Genomic DNA, 18,612 nt, shown 5'->3' on the forward strand with positions numbered 1-18,612 from the left:
GCTTTGGATTCTTCGACCATGGGATGGTGTTCCAAGAAGAAGGAATGCTAGGCAGAGACGGGCTCCACCTAACGAAGAGAGGGAAGAGCATCTTCACCAGCAGGCTGGCTAACCTAGTGAGGAGGGCTTTAAACTAGGTTCACCGGGGGAAGGAGACCAAAGCCCTGAGTAAGTGGGGAAATGGGATCCTGGGAGGAAGCACAAGCAGGAGAGCGCAAGAGGGGAGGACTCCTGTCTCATGCTGAGAAAGAGGGATGATCGTTGAGTTATCTTAAGTGCCTATACACAAATGCAAGAAGCCTGGGAAACAAGCAGGGANGAACTGGGATTGTTTAGTCTCCAGAAGAGAAGAATGAGGGGGGATTTGATAGCAGCCTTCAACTACCTGAAGGGGGGTTCCAAAGAGGATGGAGCTCGGCTGTTCTCAGTGGTGGCAGATGACAGAACAAGGAGCAATGGTCTCAAGTTGCAGTGGGGGAGGTCCAGGTTGGATATTAGGAAAAACTATTTCACTAGGAGGGTGGTGAAACACTGGAATGCGTTACCTAGGGAGGTGGTGGAGTCTCCTTCCTTGGAGGTTTTTAAGGCCCGGCTTGACAAAGCCCTGGCTGGGATGATTTAGCTGGGAATTGGTCCTGCTTTGAGCAGGGGGTTGGACTAGATGACCTCTTGAGGTCCCTTCCAACTCTGATATTCTATGATTCTATGATTCTATGAAAATGTAGAAAAACATCCAAAAATATTTATAAAAAATTTAAATTGGTATTTATTAACAGTGCAATTAAAATTGTGATTAATCACCACTATTTTTTTAAATCTAGTTAATTTGTTTTGCATCAATCGCATGCATTAACTGCAATTAATTGACAATCCTAGTTTTAAGTAACTTTTTTTAAATCTGCAAGTACTTTTTCAAAGTATTTTTTGGGAACACTCATATGCCTCCCACTTGTCCCAGATAGTGGCTGGCCCCCAAAACCTATTCTCCCAGCTTGTCCAGATTCTGAGTTCTGACTGCCAGGGCTTTTTTCTGTTGGCCCTGCTGTTGCAGGCTATGCCCCCTTCACTTCTGATTGGTCACTGCAACCAGCAGTGGGGAGATTCACGTCCCAGTCCAGCAGCAGCAGGGAGACTGTCAGAAAGGAACCACCTTCGGGATGATATGGTTGCTGTTACTGAAATATCCATTTTATGGAATGATGCTATCTGTATATAATATCAATACATATATAAAATGGAAAGGAAATTTATAAACATATTTACAATTGAGAGATTTTTTCATTGTTATTCCTAGTTTATTTGTGCATATGAATAAAATTTCATTGTCGCTTTTTCTCTCTCTTCCACTATGTGCTTATATAATTTAGTTAGTTGTCCACACATTGACTAGACAATTGCAGGGACTACGGGAGTTGAAAGAACTTACACTTAGACCTATACTTTAACTTGTAAATACATATACTATTTCCAGAGCATACTTGGTCTTAAGTCTGTAATGGTGTACTTGGCACTTATACTTACCTCTTTTTTATCAGTGCTTACAACACCGTCCAGACCACTCCCACACTTGCAGGGCCTGAAATTTCAGTCTCTCTTCCTATTCCTTTTGGACATCCATCCTATTCTCAGGATGCTGACTTACATGACTGCTCCCCTCATTTCTTGCCTCTTCCTAGGGCCCACCATAGGAGGTAATGCTCTCCTGCCGCTTTTCTGAATCCCGTTATCCCTGGTTCTTACTAGTCCTTTCCTCTTGGTCCAGAGTCTTCTCTGTTTGACTGCCCTGTGCTCCTTGCTTTAATTTCCCATCAGCCTACCACCCACTTTCCAGGTGTGCCAGGTGAAGTTAATGGCATTAACTAGAGTACGAAAGCTCTAGTTAACCTCTTCATGGCCTGTGTGTGGTTTACATACCCCATCATACTAGCTAGGATGATAAGTGATAGGACCATACAAAAGGTTGGGGCCATTTCTATATACATTTGTGATTTTGAAGATTCTAAATAGTACATCTTTTCTTCAAAACCACTACTTTATTTTCAAAAACATTTAAGGGATTAAAAATAACTGCATGTCTTTATAAATCCAGACTCTGCAATACTGTATAATGAAAGTGTTGTCACTACAAAAGGGAACTTAGGATCTTGGCAACTGGAAGAATCTTTTTAATGAGGTGGGCAGAATCAACCTAATCCAATGACTACATTATAAAGACTCACAGGGTACGTCTACATGGAGATAAAAAACCCACAACTGGCTCAGCTGACTTGGGCTTGTGAGGCTCAAAAATTGTATAGACCTTGGAGCTCGGGCTGGAGCCAGAGGTCTGGGAATCTGTGAGGATGGAGAGGCCCAGAGCTGGGCTCCAGTTTGAGCATCTACACAGCAATTTTTAATCCTACAACCTGAACTCCACCAGCCTGGGTCAGCTGACCCGGACCAGCCACAGCTGTGCCGCAGGGCTTTTATCCCCATATATATGTACCCATATATGCCCCAGACCTCCATTTCCACTATCTTGTAGAGTCATTTGCACATGTGCAAACTGGGTTTAAAATGTTACTAATTTGGAATGGTATCGGTTCACATCCACTGTGCGCAGCTGTAAACAACTGCACACAGGGCCCAGCAGTGAAGAATTTGCATGCCTTGATCTACACTCCAATTACAACCTCATCAGGAGACTGAGCAGGCATAACATTCTGTGCTGTAGGCAAACTTTCCTTTTAAAGCAAACATTTAGACAAAAAGCATTGTCATTTTTGACATTGTTGAGAAGGCTTATTTCAATAATACTCCTGAAATTACACAGTGTCTGAAGATCTCAAAACACTAGACTAAGGTGGGTAACTCTGCTTATCTCTATTTTACAAATGGCAAAATTAAGGCAGAGTTAATAATTTGTCCAATGTCGAAAAGCAAGTCAGTGAGAGAGCTAGGACCGGAATCCAGTTAACACAGTCACAGAAACACTATTGTCCAATGGGTTCTTAGTGTCAGGACATGAAAATAGCTAACAGACACTTAAAGATAGAAAATCATTTTATTAAAATGCTACAAAAGTAAATCACTGCAATTCATTATAACAGAGTCACAGACATTTGTACTAGGGCAGAGCTAGGTAAATTGCATATGAAGGTCCTGATTATGTGAATTCATCTTGTGCAGATTCTTTGAGAGAACGCAGCGGATTTTTAATTAATTACAATCATCTTAAGTAGTTTGATAGCATCATTTCAGACTAAGATGAACATTAAGTATTGTCCATACTCCCCATTCAACCCTCCCAAAATTAGAGCTAGAGAAGCACATTTGGACAGGGGAAACAGAACACATCCTACAGTGAGTGGTGTTGAAGTACAAGATTCCCAATTTCCATTCTGCTCAAGCTTGAGGACATTCCACACATTAGACTTCAGAGAGTATTACTGTGCTGCTTGTGCCAAAGACTGGATGTACTGTCCTCGAGCAGGAAAGTGATCAGCTGGCCGGTTGTATGCTGTCCAGACTGGTTCTCCAACAAACAGCCTCATTGCCTTCACGTAGTTCTGCAGAAGGAAAAGGAAATTGCAAATAGCATAACAGCTCCTTTTGGAGGCATCTGAATTACAGAGTTAACAACTCCTGTTGCGGTTTATGATACTTTCCACTTCTGTAGCATCTTTCAAAGCATCGCAAGATGCTTTAGGAGCTTCACACTACCCTGGGAGTTCCATCACTATTTTGCTTCAGTGTTCCTAGCAACCTGACAATTGTAGTAGTAGCTGTACTTAGCACTGTTGTACTGTTTTACAAACTTCAGAGGATTCTCAATACCCCTGTAAGGCAGATAAAGTATTAACCCATTTCACAGATGGAGAAAGTCCATGACCTTGAGCAAGTTTCTCAGGCTTTGCCTATACTGGGACACAGTCATTGGTGTAGCTGCACCAGCACAGACCCCTAAATGTAGACATGCAATGCTGGGGTTTGCACCAAGTGAGCACGTTCTTGTCCACACTTGGGAGTCAGCACCAGCGCAGCTACACTGATTGCTGATTCAAGGCTATTCCCACAGACAGATAAGGCCATAGGGCTATATTAAACATATAACCCCTTTCAGCAGGTCAAAGAGCAAGTCAATGGTAGAGCCAAGAATTCATTTAGGGTTTTTGACTGCCAGCTGTGGTTCTAGCCACTAGACTACACTCCCTCTCTACAGGCAAATTTAGTACTCATGAAAGATGCCAAGACAAGTATGCTCAGTTTATCTACAGAAGAGGTACAGAGCAGAGGCAATTCAAGTTTCCCTATGTGGCTCTGCCTTCAGCCTGGCTGAATCAATCTCCATGCCTCAGCCAACTGTGGTGGATAACTGTAGACTCCCTGGACTCAGGCCATACGCCGATTTCACACAAGTTACAGAACGTGTCTAAGATGGCAGTGACTTGAAGTCACTACTGATAAGCTGCATAGGAACTGGCAACTAAGAGGTGAAAGCTCAGATTCTATAAATCATTTTGTAACCCTCACGTTCCGGGTTTAATGAACTACAGATCTGAAATAGCATATTTAGTCACCACTATGCAATATGCCTTTGTACACTTGTCTGTCAGTGCATATATCTAGGACTGTAATAGATAAAGCCATATACAAACATTTTCATCCAGTGTAAATCGGTGATATATGCCAGCAGGAAGAGTGATCATGTCTCCCTTTTCCATGAAAATCCGGATCCACTTGTCATCTTTGTCTCGAACATCAAAGTAGCCACTTCCTTCAAGTATGTAGCGAATTTCATCATCCAAATGCAAATGTTCTTCATAAAATATTTTTATCTAGGGTAGGAAGGAGAGGATATTACATTTCTTTCAAAGTTTGTTGAACAAAGAAATAAATCTAAATACAACGGCATATAGAGATTGTCTTCCAATGTTTGGGAGACACTTAACAAAGAGTCCAGAAAGATATAAAACTCTGACCAATGCACTACTAGACTATGTTAACGGCACATGAAGTCAGGTCTATGCTTGGTAGGATAATATTCATCTATAGTTGTACAATTATCTGGGATCCACAAATATGATAGAGCTGAAGTCCCCTGTCACTTTACATGGAATAAGTCAAATGCAACATCACTGCCTACTGTAGCTAATCATCTACATGAGAACAATACAAGTAATTATTGCCAACTAGGTTGACCGCTGCATAGTGATTCATACTGTCAACAAGAGACAGACCCTGGGTCAGAGTCCCAGATTCAAGGCCTCGCTCCCTAACCAGCAGAGACAATGTTCTCCCAGATCTTTGGGAGATGAAGGATATTTTGTCCTTGGGACAATTTAGGAGCAATAATGCCAGGTTCTGAAGAAGTCCCATGAGGACTTGTCAGGAGAGGCAGGGGGAACTACTGCAATGCCATCGGTAGGGAAGGAAGTGATGAAGCCTTGAGGAACAACTCCATTTAAGATGGATATGGAGAAACCTCACCATCAGCACCATCACTCCTGAGTTACCATATCATTCACATTCAGTTGGAATGGCACATCTTTACGTTTAACTGGTGAGGAAGGAGTTTCATTATAAAATGCATAACTGAGAACTTGACATTGTTTCTACTGATCTGTTCTGAAGCAACCAGGACATTAGTTCCCCAAATTAAAACATTTCTCAGCTGGGGAACTGCACAAATCCCTCATACCCCTCAAGTGTTTAGCACATTTCAGACTTCAAAAAAATTAACTGGAGACAAAAGAACTAATTACCAACTAATACATTTTGCAGGCTGATAATCCCCAAAGTGCAAGTAGCTGTAGGCGTGTTTCAACTTTGAAAACTGCCAAGTGAGCATGCTCACAAGTTATTTCAAATGTATGGGAGGTCACAAATTCCCATCAAAATGAATTTGGCAGAAGTTCCAATTCCCTCCAATGGTGAGTATGTTAAAATATTCTTAGCACTAAAATCAATCACCTTGACAACCAGGCCAAGAGAGAGAAGAGTGGCCTCCTTTTTCTGAAAACACTGAGAAATTATTTATGACAGTACTGAGGGATTTGTTATTGTTGATTAAAATTACCACCATGTGCTAGGGCAGCAGTGACCAAGCTCAGGGCTTGCTGCTCTAAAGTTCAGAAAGGGGAAAGATTTTGCCAAAGCCCCAAACTGGCAATGGCCTGACCTTAGTTTGGATGATAATCTAATAGTGTTTACAGGCCTCCGTTTGCAAATGTGCAGTTTCAACATGACAAATGAGAGCCACAAATGGGAACCATTCTAAAAGGCATCATATGTAAGCTACTAAAGGGAAAGTGATTACAGAAAACACAAAACACTCTCGCGTTTTAAAAATGGAATCCAAGCAGCCATTTGAAAATCTAAAAACTAAATAATGTGATTTTTAAAAATGGGGAAAAATCCATCGTTCAAAGAGCAGGTTCTGAATGTGCATTTCAAAAGCTGGTGCATACTCTAGTGGCAGACTTCAGAACTTACTCCCTTCCCAGATCCAAACCAGGGCTGCTTTACCTTGTCTTGATAATTTGGCAGCTTATCTTTATGTATCGTTATTATATCCATCCAAGAATAGTTTTTTTCTTTCCGAATCCTTGCTAGGTCTGGGTCAGTCTCATAGTTGTCAGCATCCAACTGTGTGATGTTTTGGAGGGAGGGAAGGAGGAATTAAAAACAAACATCCATCAGAGACAGCCAGGATACCCAAACAACTACTTCCAAAACCAAAAAGCGCAGCCAGTTAGTGTATAAATAACATTTCAAGTTACATACTAGTTACTAACAAGTCCAGCAAGGTTATTTATTTGTTATTGTGTAGTCTAAAGAGAAAAAACGGGATTATAGAAAAGCTAGCCTTTCAGAGTCAGTGTGGGTGTCTCAGCGGGACGTACTGGGGAAGCAAGCTCAATCTGCCATCAGACACTGCTCCCACAGTCTGCTTCTCGTTCCAGAGCCAGAATCCCAGAGTTAGAGTGAATCGTGTCTTGTCCTCCCTCACAAAGAAAACAACTGGGAGTCCCTCGTGACTAATCAGCAGGATTGCCATTGTCCCTGCACAGTTGCTGAAGTCTGGAGTTACCAGGAGGAACATTCTCGTTGTTCGTAGTCACTTCACTACCGCTTTCCCACCAGGCAGCCTGCCAACCCTGGCAAGGCACGCTTCCAAAACAAATTAGCCTTGGTGGGGAAGCAGCAGCAGCAGCGTGACAGCAAAATAAATAAATAAATAACATTCAGTTGAAAGTTGGCAACGACAATGGGGGGAGGGAGGGTGTCTTCATTGATTATTTTAAAAACTTCATTAAACTGCTCTGGTTACAGACTTTCTTTGCTCAGTATCTATTATTGTTTCACCTTCCCAGATGTGAGAACATGTTAATAGCCACTTTCATTTGGGTTATCTGAGGTTAGGGTGACCAGATGTCTCGATTTTATAGGGACAATCCCGATTTTGGGTCTTTTTCTTATATAGGTTCCTTTTACCCCCCCACCCCGTCCCGATTTTTCACACTTGCTGTCTGGTCACCCTATCTCATTCTCAGCTCTAAATGTTTTGTTTTGGGTTTTTTGGTAGGAATTAACAATAGGCTCAGTGACTTGTTACTGATAAGCCTACACTTTATGCAATAAATACCAGGCTATAAAAACCTTTATAAGGCTCACCACAGGTACATATCATAGCCCAAAAAGAGTTTCTCATATCAGGCTTAGAACCTTTATAAGGCTCACCACAGGTACATATCATAGCCCTAAAAGAGTTTCTCATATCAGGCTTAGAAGAGTCTCTTATAAAGGCTACTTGCTCTAGTGAACCCAGCATGTGACTGGGATACAGGAATTATTGAATTCTATCTTGTGTATCCATAAGGGATACATTTTACAGTACAAGACTGTCTGGCCTGTAGCCTAGGTGCCAGAATTGCTCAATTATTTAGTTCTTCTGTCTGACCCACCCATTATAGAGCACCACCAATGTACATGTGCTTCACTTTAGGAACCCTGTGAATTAGCCTGTGGGAAGGAGAGATCGTGGTTAGCTGCCCAAACATCTAAAGGTAGAACTTTCATAATATATTTGTTTATTTGTCTTTACTAACCTCGCCCATCATCACTAATCTAAAAATCACTTTTCTACAGCAGGGCTGTAACATGCTTTGCACTTACATAAAATCTGTTACCTGATCCCCACTGTTCCACTGTCTGACAATCTAAAAAACAGACTAAGCACATTTTTACCAATGTAACTTCACCCACATTGGGGAGGAGGGCTGCTGTTTTAGCTATACAGTAGAACCTCAGAGTTACGAACACCAGAGTTACAGTTTTACGAACTGACCTCAACCACACACCTCATTTGGAACCAGAAGTCTGCAATCAGGCAACAGCAGAAACAAAAACAAAACAAAAAAAAAAGTACACAGTACAGTACTGTGTTTAATGTAAACTACTAAAAAATAAAGGAAAAGTAAAAATAAAAATAATAAAAAAAAAAAGATGTGACAAGGTATGGAAACTGTTCCTGTGCTTGTTTCTTTTAAATTAAGATGGGTAAAAGCAGCATTTTTCTTCTGCACAGTAAAGTTTCAAAGTTGTATTAAGTCAACGTTCAGTTGTAAACTTTTGAAAGAACAGCCATAATGTTTTGTTCAGAGTTACGAACCTCCATTCCCGAGGTGTTTGTAACTCTGAGGTTCTAATGTACTGGGCTAGGTAAAGCTGAACAATTCTTGAGTTTAGACAAGGCCTCAGTCTTAATCTAAATTAATTTTGAAAAGTGGGCACTAAATAGGCTAAGCCATTTATGCACTTTTTGTCTCATGCACATTAAACCTCAAACTAGGATCACAAGCATACGACACCACCTTTACATTTAAGCAGGCTCGCATGCTTCCAATTCCAGCAGGGATCTTAGGTTTTCACTTCTATTAAAAAAAACAAATCATGATTTTTAAACGACAAGGGCAGGACACCTGACACTCCTTGGGCCCTACCTGCACTGAGATACGATCCCTTATTAGCATCTCTCTCTCAAGAACCATGTCTGGGCCCAGACAGGCCTTTTAGACTACCCGATACATTTGGATTTCCTTTGGCACAGGTTCTGGCCCACTGGACCATGAAGATGGGTTTCCATTATTTCCAATATTAAAGGCAAAGCCAGGCCATGTGGATGTGCAAGTACGTGTTATGGAAGTGAATGGTATTTCAGGAACAAGCAGGAGGAGCATCAGACAAACAGCTGCGGTTGCTAGTGCTGCGGCACAGACTCTTAGCAAAGGCAGGGGCTAAAGTGCAGTTAATTTAAAAGACAAATGGTAAGTGACTCGAGCAGAGGAGAGGGCCCATCAACAGCCCACCCTGGGCGGGGGATCTGGTAACAGCAAAGCAGTACCCCCCCCCTTCCCCGATCAAAGGCCAGCAGGGGTTTTCAACCCCCCCCCACACACACCCTGGCCGCTACAGCACGGTTTAGGAGCAGGGATCGGGGTGTTATGAGCCACGCTGGCGCTCGCACGCTGTAAACACGTCTATGGGCGGAGGCAAAGACCAGAGATGTCTGGGCCCCGGGGCCCGCACTGCGCAAGCAGCTGGAGCGAGACCCTGCGGCAGCCGGGCGGCTGGAGGCTGCGGGCCAGGAGCTCCCGTCCCGGGGACCCGGGCTGAGTGGCCGGGCTACAGGCGCCGCTTAGGGTTAGGCCATGCTCGCTGCCTACTTTCCAGTGGAAGACTCCGAGCCGGCGCAGCTGCTCCAGGCTGACGGGCCGGTGCGGCTCCTGCCGGTGCGGGGCCCTCTGGTCCTCTCTGGACTCGTCCATGTACCACGCTTCCACCATCCTGACCCGCGGCTGCTGGGCGAGCTCTGCTCCGCAGCGCGCCGGCCCGGCTCTCAGCCAGCCAATCGGGCCCTCCCGCCGGCCCAGGGCCGCGGCAGGCTCCCCCGCGCAGCCGGGCTGGCTGCAGCCCGCCCGCGGGCACCGGCGGAGCGCGTGATCCGCAGAGCGCCTGCTGCCAAAGCGCCCGGGCAGCAAAGGGGCCGCGGCTTCCATCGCCCACCCGGGTCGGGGCTCGCGCTCCACAAGCTGTGTGTGACTGTGCAGAAACAGTCTGCATCCTTCATAGGGATAAGGCTTAGACTCCTACGTAGAAATGTGTTACCTTGCAAGAGGAAATCCAGCAGCTGCATTGAAACACTTGGCAGTAACATTGCAGTGTTCCAGTAACCCCAGAGTTAGTTTACCCATGCCGAGGGTGACCATCTGGCTGGTATTTGACCAGCCTGGCTGTTTTTTTTTTTTTTTTTTTTTTAAATAGATTTGCCAGTTGCCAGAAAAATCAAGTAATCTGCTGGGCTTTTTTACCTGAGCCTAAAGATTTGCATTATTGTCACAATACTTATGTTAAAAGTTTCTCTGTCCAGCTAAAGATGCTGCAGTTGTCCCATTTCTGCAGTTTAAGTGAGAAAATGGTGTTATAAATCTTATCTATGAACTATGTGTTATATCTAGATCAGTGCTCCCAAACCAGTGGTGGACAACCTGCGGTCCATCAGGGTAATCTGTTGGCGGGCTGCAAGACAGTGTTTATATTGACTGCCCACAGGCATGGCTGCCCACAATTCCCAGTGGCTGCGGTTCGCTGTTCCCAGCCAATGGGAGCTGCTGGTAGCGGCACGGGCCGCAGGGACGTGCTGGCCGACGCTTCCCGCAGCTCCCATTGGCTGGGAAAGGCGAACTGCAGCTACTGGGAGCTGCGGGTGGCCATGCAAATGTAAACAAACTGTCTGGTGGCCCGCCAGAGGATTACCCTGACAGGCTGTGTGTGGCCTGCAGCCCGCAGGTTGCCCACCACTGCCCCAGACTGTGGGTTGTGGCCCCCCCAGGGGGGTGCAGAGGACTGTTCGGGGGCACAGCAGGGCCCCGGGTGAGCCCGCACAGGGGGTGGGGAGGGAATGTCACCCAGCCCCACTTTACCCCAAGCCATGGCCCTGGCTCCCAGCCAGGGAGCCCTCAGCCCCAGTTGGCCCCAGCCTTAGCCCCTTTACCCCGTCCACCCTAGCTCCTGGGGGTGGGTTGTGGACACGGTAAGGGGGGGCACAACCATTAAAAGTTTGGGGACCACTGCTCTAGATACTATAAATGGCTGTTGGGAGGTTGAGGAGTTCCCTTGGGGTTTGGATTGCGGAGAGCTTGTCTTGTGGGGGATGGGAATGGGGGGGGGGCTTTTTTTGCATTGCAAAGGTGGTAGCCATGCCCATGCTGCAAGATAACACATTTAATGCTCTGTTTTGGAGGCTGAACTAGGCTTAGGCTTGGAACAATTAGATTTTTATGGCTAAACATCAGTTTCACTGTACACACACACAGGGGAAAAAACATTTTAAAAGGTAATTATCAAAATTTACAGATAGTCAGAGTAAGGAAAATGCTGCTTCAGAATTTAGAGTTTGATGTAAGGATTTTCCCAGTGTGTTTTGATATATAATGGTGACGATTTGTGTTTTAACGGTTATAAAGCTTAACTTTTTGAATCTCAGCATTGACTGTCATTCCCTCCACCCATAATTTTTCACAACTGTGAAAATTTAAATCAATAAAAATCTTTTCAAAAATGCTTAAAAAGACACATGATATCTGTCAGAATTATAAAAAATAAAAATCAAATTCTGCTAAGCATCATTATGCTGCAGCATAGCTGTCTGGCATGGGAAGGAATATCAGCGTTCTAACATGTAGTTTTCTTGCTAGCGTGGACAGGACATACTGTTCTATAATAATGTTAAGGGACTGTGTTACAGGCTAGGTCAAGATCTGGCAACTTAAAAAGGGTTAGAATGCAGATTCCCTTAACTGTGGTACAGAACAGTTAACCTTGGAGAGAGGACAGGACTGAATGTTACACAAATATAACCATGTTTAAACACAAATGTGAAACATGATTGTGGCCCAGCTACATTAAATAACAATTTCTTTTTTTGCTTCTGTGGGCAGAAAAGAAAAATATGCTGTGGATCCCTGATTTAACCCTGAACTATAGCTGTCTAAATAGTAATGACATAGTTTGTTACCTGTGCTGTCAGACAAAACATTATAAACATGGATGGGCCACATCCTTATTTCACAAGTTTGCTGAAACCTGGTAATTTAAGGGCTTGGACGGCTGGTCTCCTGGTACCTGTGTACAAGTTTAGCTATGTCTGTTTTTATGTCTCCTTATACTTTGTAGAGATGCTCACCCACTACAACTTTTACATTTTATAAGTGTCCTTTGACCCAGATAACATTCAAAGTCAGATTTTAAAACTTTTAATAATTCCATTTAACTGTCTAAAGTATGTATTTTTGTACCTTCAAAATACTATTACTTTGGTATTATTTCAAAAGTATTATTATTATTATATTGTACAGAGTGCTAGCAGTGATCTGTGTTCTGCAAAACATGGAAGAAAACAAAATCCCTGACCCAAAGAAATGTACTGAATTGTGTGTGCAGAGACTGATTTTTCAGTGTTCTTACAGCCCCTAGCACAGTGGTTCCTGGTCCAGGATTGGGACTCTTAGGCTCTACCACAATACAGATAAATAAATAATATAATAATGTAACCAGTTAAATATAAATATATGGACCAGATAAGATACATAAGTACCAGGATGACCCATCCTGTTGGTTTCCCTTTCTTCTGTTTTTTAATATATTTTACACACACACAAAATGACATTAAAGGAACATTACGCATGCAAACTCAAGCACTCAAAGTTAGGAAATACCACTATTAAGATTGCTCATGCATTAATTGATTTATTTTCATAACACTTCTGTGAGGTGAGAGGATAGCATCATCCACATTTTGCAGGCGGAGAACTGAGGCAAGAGATTAAGGGCAAAAGTGTCCACCAGTTTTTGGCACCAAATTTGAAGCACATATGATCTGATTTTTCAGAGAATTTAGGGCATGTCTACACTACAAAATTAAGTCAACCTAATTTATGTTAGTGTACAACTGCCACAGTAACTAAATCATTTGTGCGTGTCTAAACTTTGCACCTTGTGTTGATGGTGTGTGTCCTCACGCTTGCACGATTGAACTGTCAGTGTAAGGCATTGTGGAACGGCTTCTGAAAGCCAGCAACAGTCGATGTAAGCAACAGTGTCTGCGTCAACGCTGCATTGATCTAACTACATTGACACTGACTCTACGCCTCTCGTGGAGGTGGAGTTATTAAGTTGGTGTAGTGGATGAGTCATGTCAGCAGGAACGAAAATTTTAGTGTAGACACTTACATAGTTAGGTTGACATAAGCTGCCTTGCATCAACCTAACTCTGCAGTGTAGACCAGGGCTTAGTGTGATACTGAGGCCCATTGATGTTCACTACTGTGTCAGCAACTCTTGTCGGGCCTCACATACTCAGTACATGTCATAATGTGTATCTAAAAGTTGTCATGTAAGATATCATATACAAACTGGTAACACACTTGTCCTGAAAATCATTGTGTGGTGTTTGTACAATGTTATAAATATGTGCTAGAATTATGTCCTTAAAATGTGTTTGGCAAGCAATGCATAAGCCCAGTCTGCCATAGACAAAGGAACCTGGTCATCAGGCAGAGATGATGAAGGTACACTTACATGCATGGTAAACAAAGCCATCAGGAGAGCAAGTGGGGAAAGATGCACCAGGATCAATGAACTCTAGAAAGATATAAGGAGAGAGAAAAAGCCATATTGGCATCCTTCACCTGAAGAGATAAAGGAACTGAGCACTTGGAGCTCTGTGAAGGCTCTGGCTCGAGAGTCTGGTTAACCTGCTGGAAAAGAGACTCAATTAGAAACACTTTGAACAAGAGAGTCTAGTTGGTTAAATCAGATCTTAGTCTTAGAAGAATATAGTTACTTTTGTTTGCTTGTAACTCTATCTGGGGGGGTGGGTATTGGGGTCACCTTGCAAGGAATAACCGAGGCTGGTGGAAGCCAGGGTGAGGTTATTGTGCTATGAGCATGCTGCTGGTGTCAGGGCTTTCAGCCAGGGCTGCACAGTACAGATAAGCCCAGGGCTACAGGACAGGCAATGACACAGCCTCTTACTGATCTGAGTTGAACCCCAAAGTGTTACACTTAGCATTACATAAAACTTTATGTGTCCAAAGCACAGCTGACTTCTGTTTTAGGCTCAGATCAAGCCCCAGGGTCTTAAGTTGGACACCCAGAAAATGAGGAACATAATTAGTGACCACCTCTGAAAAGTTTGGTTTAAGTGACTTGCTCACCATCATATAGGAATTCTGTGGCAGAGGCAGAGAGAGAATACAATTCTCCAGATCAGCATTCAACTGCCTTAACCACAAGGTCAACCTTTCCATGTCTGCAATCCACTACTTCAGTTGTTACACACCTTCCAAGTTCTGCAACAAATGAAGCAGAGGTAATACAGACAATTTTTTCCTTCACTACACAACCCTGATTCATCCCCTGAGTATGGTGAATCCAGTGCATTGAATAAGGCAGAGGTTCTGTGGAAAAAATATTTTATGATCATGGAACTAGAGACTGTATCATAAATAATGCATATTCACATAGGTAGGGCCCTACCAAATTCACTGTCCATTTTGGTCAATTTCATGGTCATAGGAATTTCAAAATTGTAAATTTCATGATTGCAGCTATTTAAATCTGAAATTTCATGGTGGTGTAATTGTAGGAGTCCTGACCCAAAAAGGAGTTGTGGGAGGCAGTGAGTCACAAGATTATTGTAGGGGGGTTTGCAGTATTGCTACCCTTACTTCTGCCCTACTGCTGGTGGAGGCACTGCCTTCAGAGCTGAGCAGGCGGAGAGCGGTGGCTGCTGGCCAGGAACCCAGCTCTGAAGGCAGAGCTGCTGCCAGCAGCAGAGCAGAATTAAGGATGGTATGGTATGGTATTACCGCCTTTACTTCTGCGCTGCTGCCTGCAGAGTTGGGCCCTTATTCAGCAGCCGTCACTCTCCACCACCCAGCTCTGAAGGCAGCAACACAGAAGTAAGGGTTGCAATACTATGATCCCCCCTAAAATAACCTTTTGACCCCTCCCCAAATAATTCCTTTTGGGTCAGGACCCCTAATTTGAGACATGCTGGTCTCCCCTGTGAAATGTGTATAGTATATGGTAAAAGTACACGAAAGACCAGATTTCACAGGGGGAGACCAGATTTCATGGTCCTTGACGTGTTTTTCATGGCTGTGAATTTGGTAGGGCCCTACACAAAGGGAGCCAAATTAATCCTGATTTTGTCCTTTCCTAACTTTTGAATGCTTGACTTTGCAACTTCATTGTTCAGTTAGTGTCATTTCCTAGGGTTTTGAAAAAGCAAATTGAAAACTCAAAAAATTCCTTTATGTGGCATCATATTGACACACATGATTCATCAGCATTTCTGTTCACGTAAGCTTCTAACTGTGTTTAGCTCCAGCTTTGAGCAAGGCATCCTTGGTGTTCCTCCAACCACACTGTCCAAACATATCACCCAGGGCTAGCTTACAATTTACAAAGCCACAAAGCTGCTAGAAAGCAAGCTGTGAGACACTTGCCTCTCCATTCTCACTGCCAGAGCACAAAGATCAGGTGTTCCAGGCTCATTACCACAGTAGGGCTAGGCTTATTCTTTTGTTCTTCTGCCAGAGGGGAAAATCAAGTGGAAGGTTGCCACAAATTTGGAGCTGCTTTTGGAGGGGGAAGTCAGGAGGTATTATCTCCTTTTGACCACGGGGGAGTTTGGGGGGGATTGCAAGTCTGTGTAGGACCTGAAGCAATTTCTCATGCTTAAGTCTGGACCTACATACACAAATATGCTTAAATCTTAAATTTTTTCCCAAGTAGGTAGACTGGCAAAAGCCAGAGGAAATGCACGTTGTTGTGATTCTTGTTTTCTTCCATTATTTTAAACCCATTTTCTCTCTTTTGTTCCTGCTCTCATCGCATATGCTGAGAATAGCACGAGTATCAAATTATTTTTATTTTGTTGATGTATCTAAAACTGACAAAGGGAAAGATCAAAAGTGATCAGCAGGATTTCTCTAAAGTACATGCTCTCACTGATGCCTGGAGACTGCGTCTCCTCCAGGTCCCTGTGCTGCTGGAAATTCAGTTTATGAAATGCTTGAGCAAATCAATTCTGAGTCAGATGCTCCTCACAGTATCCTTTGGTCCCTCAAGGCAAAACTGAGGGAATTTCTTTTACGCTAAGCAAGCTGGAGGGGCTGTCTGGAAAAGACAGATAGGCATAGAGAAGAAGTGCTCTAAGGTACAAGGAATGGAAGATTATTTTAAATCTTTCAGCTCAGGTTTCCTGGGAGAAGATCACCAGTTGGCATCAGGCCATCTGGTTTTTAGGTTTTATGTTTTGTTACATTCAGTTTAAGAAATTAAAGGAAATAATACAACAGTTTGGGGTATTTTGGGGAGGCTGGGGTTCGAGATTAAAAATCTTATTTTTGGAATTCAGTTTTTCTCTGTATTTTATGTAAAAAGTTGATCATTTCTCCAGTGATATTTTTTAAAGCAAACACATTCACTCCTAACTGGAACAACTTGACATGCTTCATCAGTTACATTTTCAGTGCATATTCTGGAATGGTGCTTCATTCAGTGACTGCACTAATTTTTCACCTGTAATACAGATGCTGAGAGCAAATGTGGGCTAGAAAACAGTGATATATAGTTAGTTGTATGTGGCAGAGCACTAACCAGAGAGAAGATATGTTTTTTTAAATTCTACTGTGCAAATAACTAAAGGAGATAATGGAACTAAGTGTGTGCTTTGACATTAACAGAAAATATCATCTTAATGTGACTATTTGTATTAGGAAACAAAGTAGCATGGACAATTGTATATGGTAAGTATGTCTACACTACGAAATTAGGTCGATTTTGTAGAAGTCCATCTTTAGAAATCGATTTTATACAGTCGATTGTGTATGTCCCCATTAAGTGCATTAAGTCGGTGGAGTGCATCCTCAGTACCGTGGCTAGCTTCGACTCACGGAGCGGTGCAGTGGGCAGCTAGTCCACAGTTCCCGCAGTCTCTGCTGCCCATTGGAATTCTGGGTTAAGCTCCCAATGCCTGATGGGGCAAAAACATTGTTGCAGATGGTTTTGGGTACATGTCATCAGTCTCCCTTCCCTTCCTCCCTCCCTCCGTGAAAGCAACTGCAGACAATCATTTGGCGCCTTTTTTCCTGGGTTACCCATGCAGATGCCATAGCATGGCAAGCATGGAGCTCGCTCAGCTCACCGCTGCTGTTGTGAGCATTGTAAACACCTCATGCATTATACTGCAGTATGTACAGAACCAGCTAAGAGACGGCAGCATGAGGATGACTGTGAGGAGGACATGGAAACAGAGGTTCCTGAAAGCACGGGATGTGGCAAGTGGGACATCATGGCGACAGTGGGGCTGGTTGATACCGTGGAATGCCGATTCTGGGCCAGGCAAACAAGTACAGATGGTGAGACTGCATAGTGTTGCTGGTATGTTACAGTCCCAGTGGCTGCGAAACTTTCACCTGTGTGAGGCCACTTTCCTGGAACTCTGTGAGTTGCTTTCCCCTGTCCTGAAGTGCAGGAATACTAAGATGAGAACTGCCCTGACAGTTGAGAAGCGAGTGGCTATAGCCCTGTGGAAGCTTGCAACTCCTGACTGCTGGTCAGTCGGGAATCAATTTGGAGTGGGCAAATCTACTGTGGGGACTGCTGTGATTCAAGTTGCCAATGCAATCACTGACGTTCTGCTATCAAGGGTAGTGACTCTGGGAAATGTGCAGGTCATTGTGGATAGCTTTGCTGCAACGGGGTTCTCTAACTGTGGTGGGGTGATAGACAGAACATATATCCCTATCTTGGCACCGGACCACCTTGCCAACCAGTACATAAACCGCAAGGGGTACTTTTCAATGGTGCTGCAAGCACTGGTGAGTCACAAGGGACGTTTCACTGACATCAATGTGGAATGGCCAGGAAAGGTGCATGACACTCACATCTTTAGGAACTCCAGGCTGTTTGGACAGCTGCAAGAAGGGACTTACTTCCCAGACCAGAAAATTATTGTGGGGGATGTTGAAATGCCAATAGTTATACTTGGAGACCCAGCCCACCCCTTGCTCCCATGGCTTATGAAGCCATACACAGGCAGCCTGGACAGTTGTAAGTAGCAGTTCAACTAGAGGCTGAGCAAGTGCAGAATGGTGGTAGAATGTGCCTTTGGACGTTTAAAAGCTCGCTGGCGCTGTTTGCTGACTAGGTTAGACCTCAGCGCAACCAATATTCCCATTGTTGTTGCTGCTTGCTGTGTGCTCCATAATATCTGTGAGAGTAAGGGGGAGATGTTTATGGCGGGGTGGGAGGTTGAGGCAAATCGCCTCGTGGCCAATTTTGAGCAGCCAGACACCAGGGCGATTAGAAGAGCACAGTTAGGTGTGCTGCGCATCAGAGAGGCTTTGAAAACCAGTTTCATAACTGGCCAGCCTACCGTGTGAGAGTTGTGTGTTTCTCCTTGATGCAAACCCGCCGCCTTTGTTGATTTTAATTCCTTGTAAGCCAACCATCCTCCCCACTTCAATCACAGCTGGCAAAGGAAATAAAGGTTTCAGA

At 43.8% G+C, this 18,612-nt stretch overlaps 1 protein-coding gene across 1 annotated transcript; it reads right to left on the reverse strand.

Annotated features, from left to right (window-relative positions):
* Window positions 1-3,024: 3,024 nt before the first annotated feature.
* ADI1 (acireductone dioxygenase 1) lies at window positions 3,025-9,959 on the reverse strand. The gene is made up of 4 exons (XM_034766435.1): window positions 9,708-9,959; window positions 6,508-6,627; window positions 4,638-4,817; window positions 3,025-3,548 (listed from the first exon to the last, which is right to left on the reverse strand). The coding sequence occupies exons 1-4, from the start codon at window positions 9,825-9,827 to the stop codon at window positions 3,426-3,428; spliced, it is 543 nt and encodes a 180-aa protein (XP_034622326.1). The 5' UTR covers window positions 9,828-9,959; the 3' UTR covers window positions 3,025-3,425.
* Between the last annotated feature and the right edge of the window lie 8,653 nt (window positions 9,960-18,612).

The sequence above is a fragment of the Trachemys scripta genome, chromosome 3 (assembly GCF_013100865.1).
Source record: "Trachemys scripta elegans isolate TJP31775 chromosome 3, CAS_Tse_1.0, whole genome shotgun sequence".
NCBI lineage: Eukaryota > Metazoa > Chordata > Testudines > Emydidae > Trachemys > Trachemys scripta.

Excerpts from the sequence above, each read along its gene's own strand:
- ADI1 (XM_034766435.1), bottom strand. The coding sequence starts at position 9,827 with ATGGTGGAAGCGTGGTACATGGACGAGTCCAGAGAGGACCAGAGGGCC. Across the intron at positions 6,628-9,707 it reads TCGGAGTCTTCCACTGGAAA|TTGGATGCTGACAACTATGA; the intron begins GTAGGCAGCGAG and ends AACATCACACAG. Across the intron at positions 3,549-4,637 it reads GATTTACACTGGATGAAAAT|AACTACGTGAAGGCAATGAG; the intron begins GTTTGTATATGG and ends TTCCTTCTGCAG.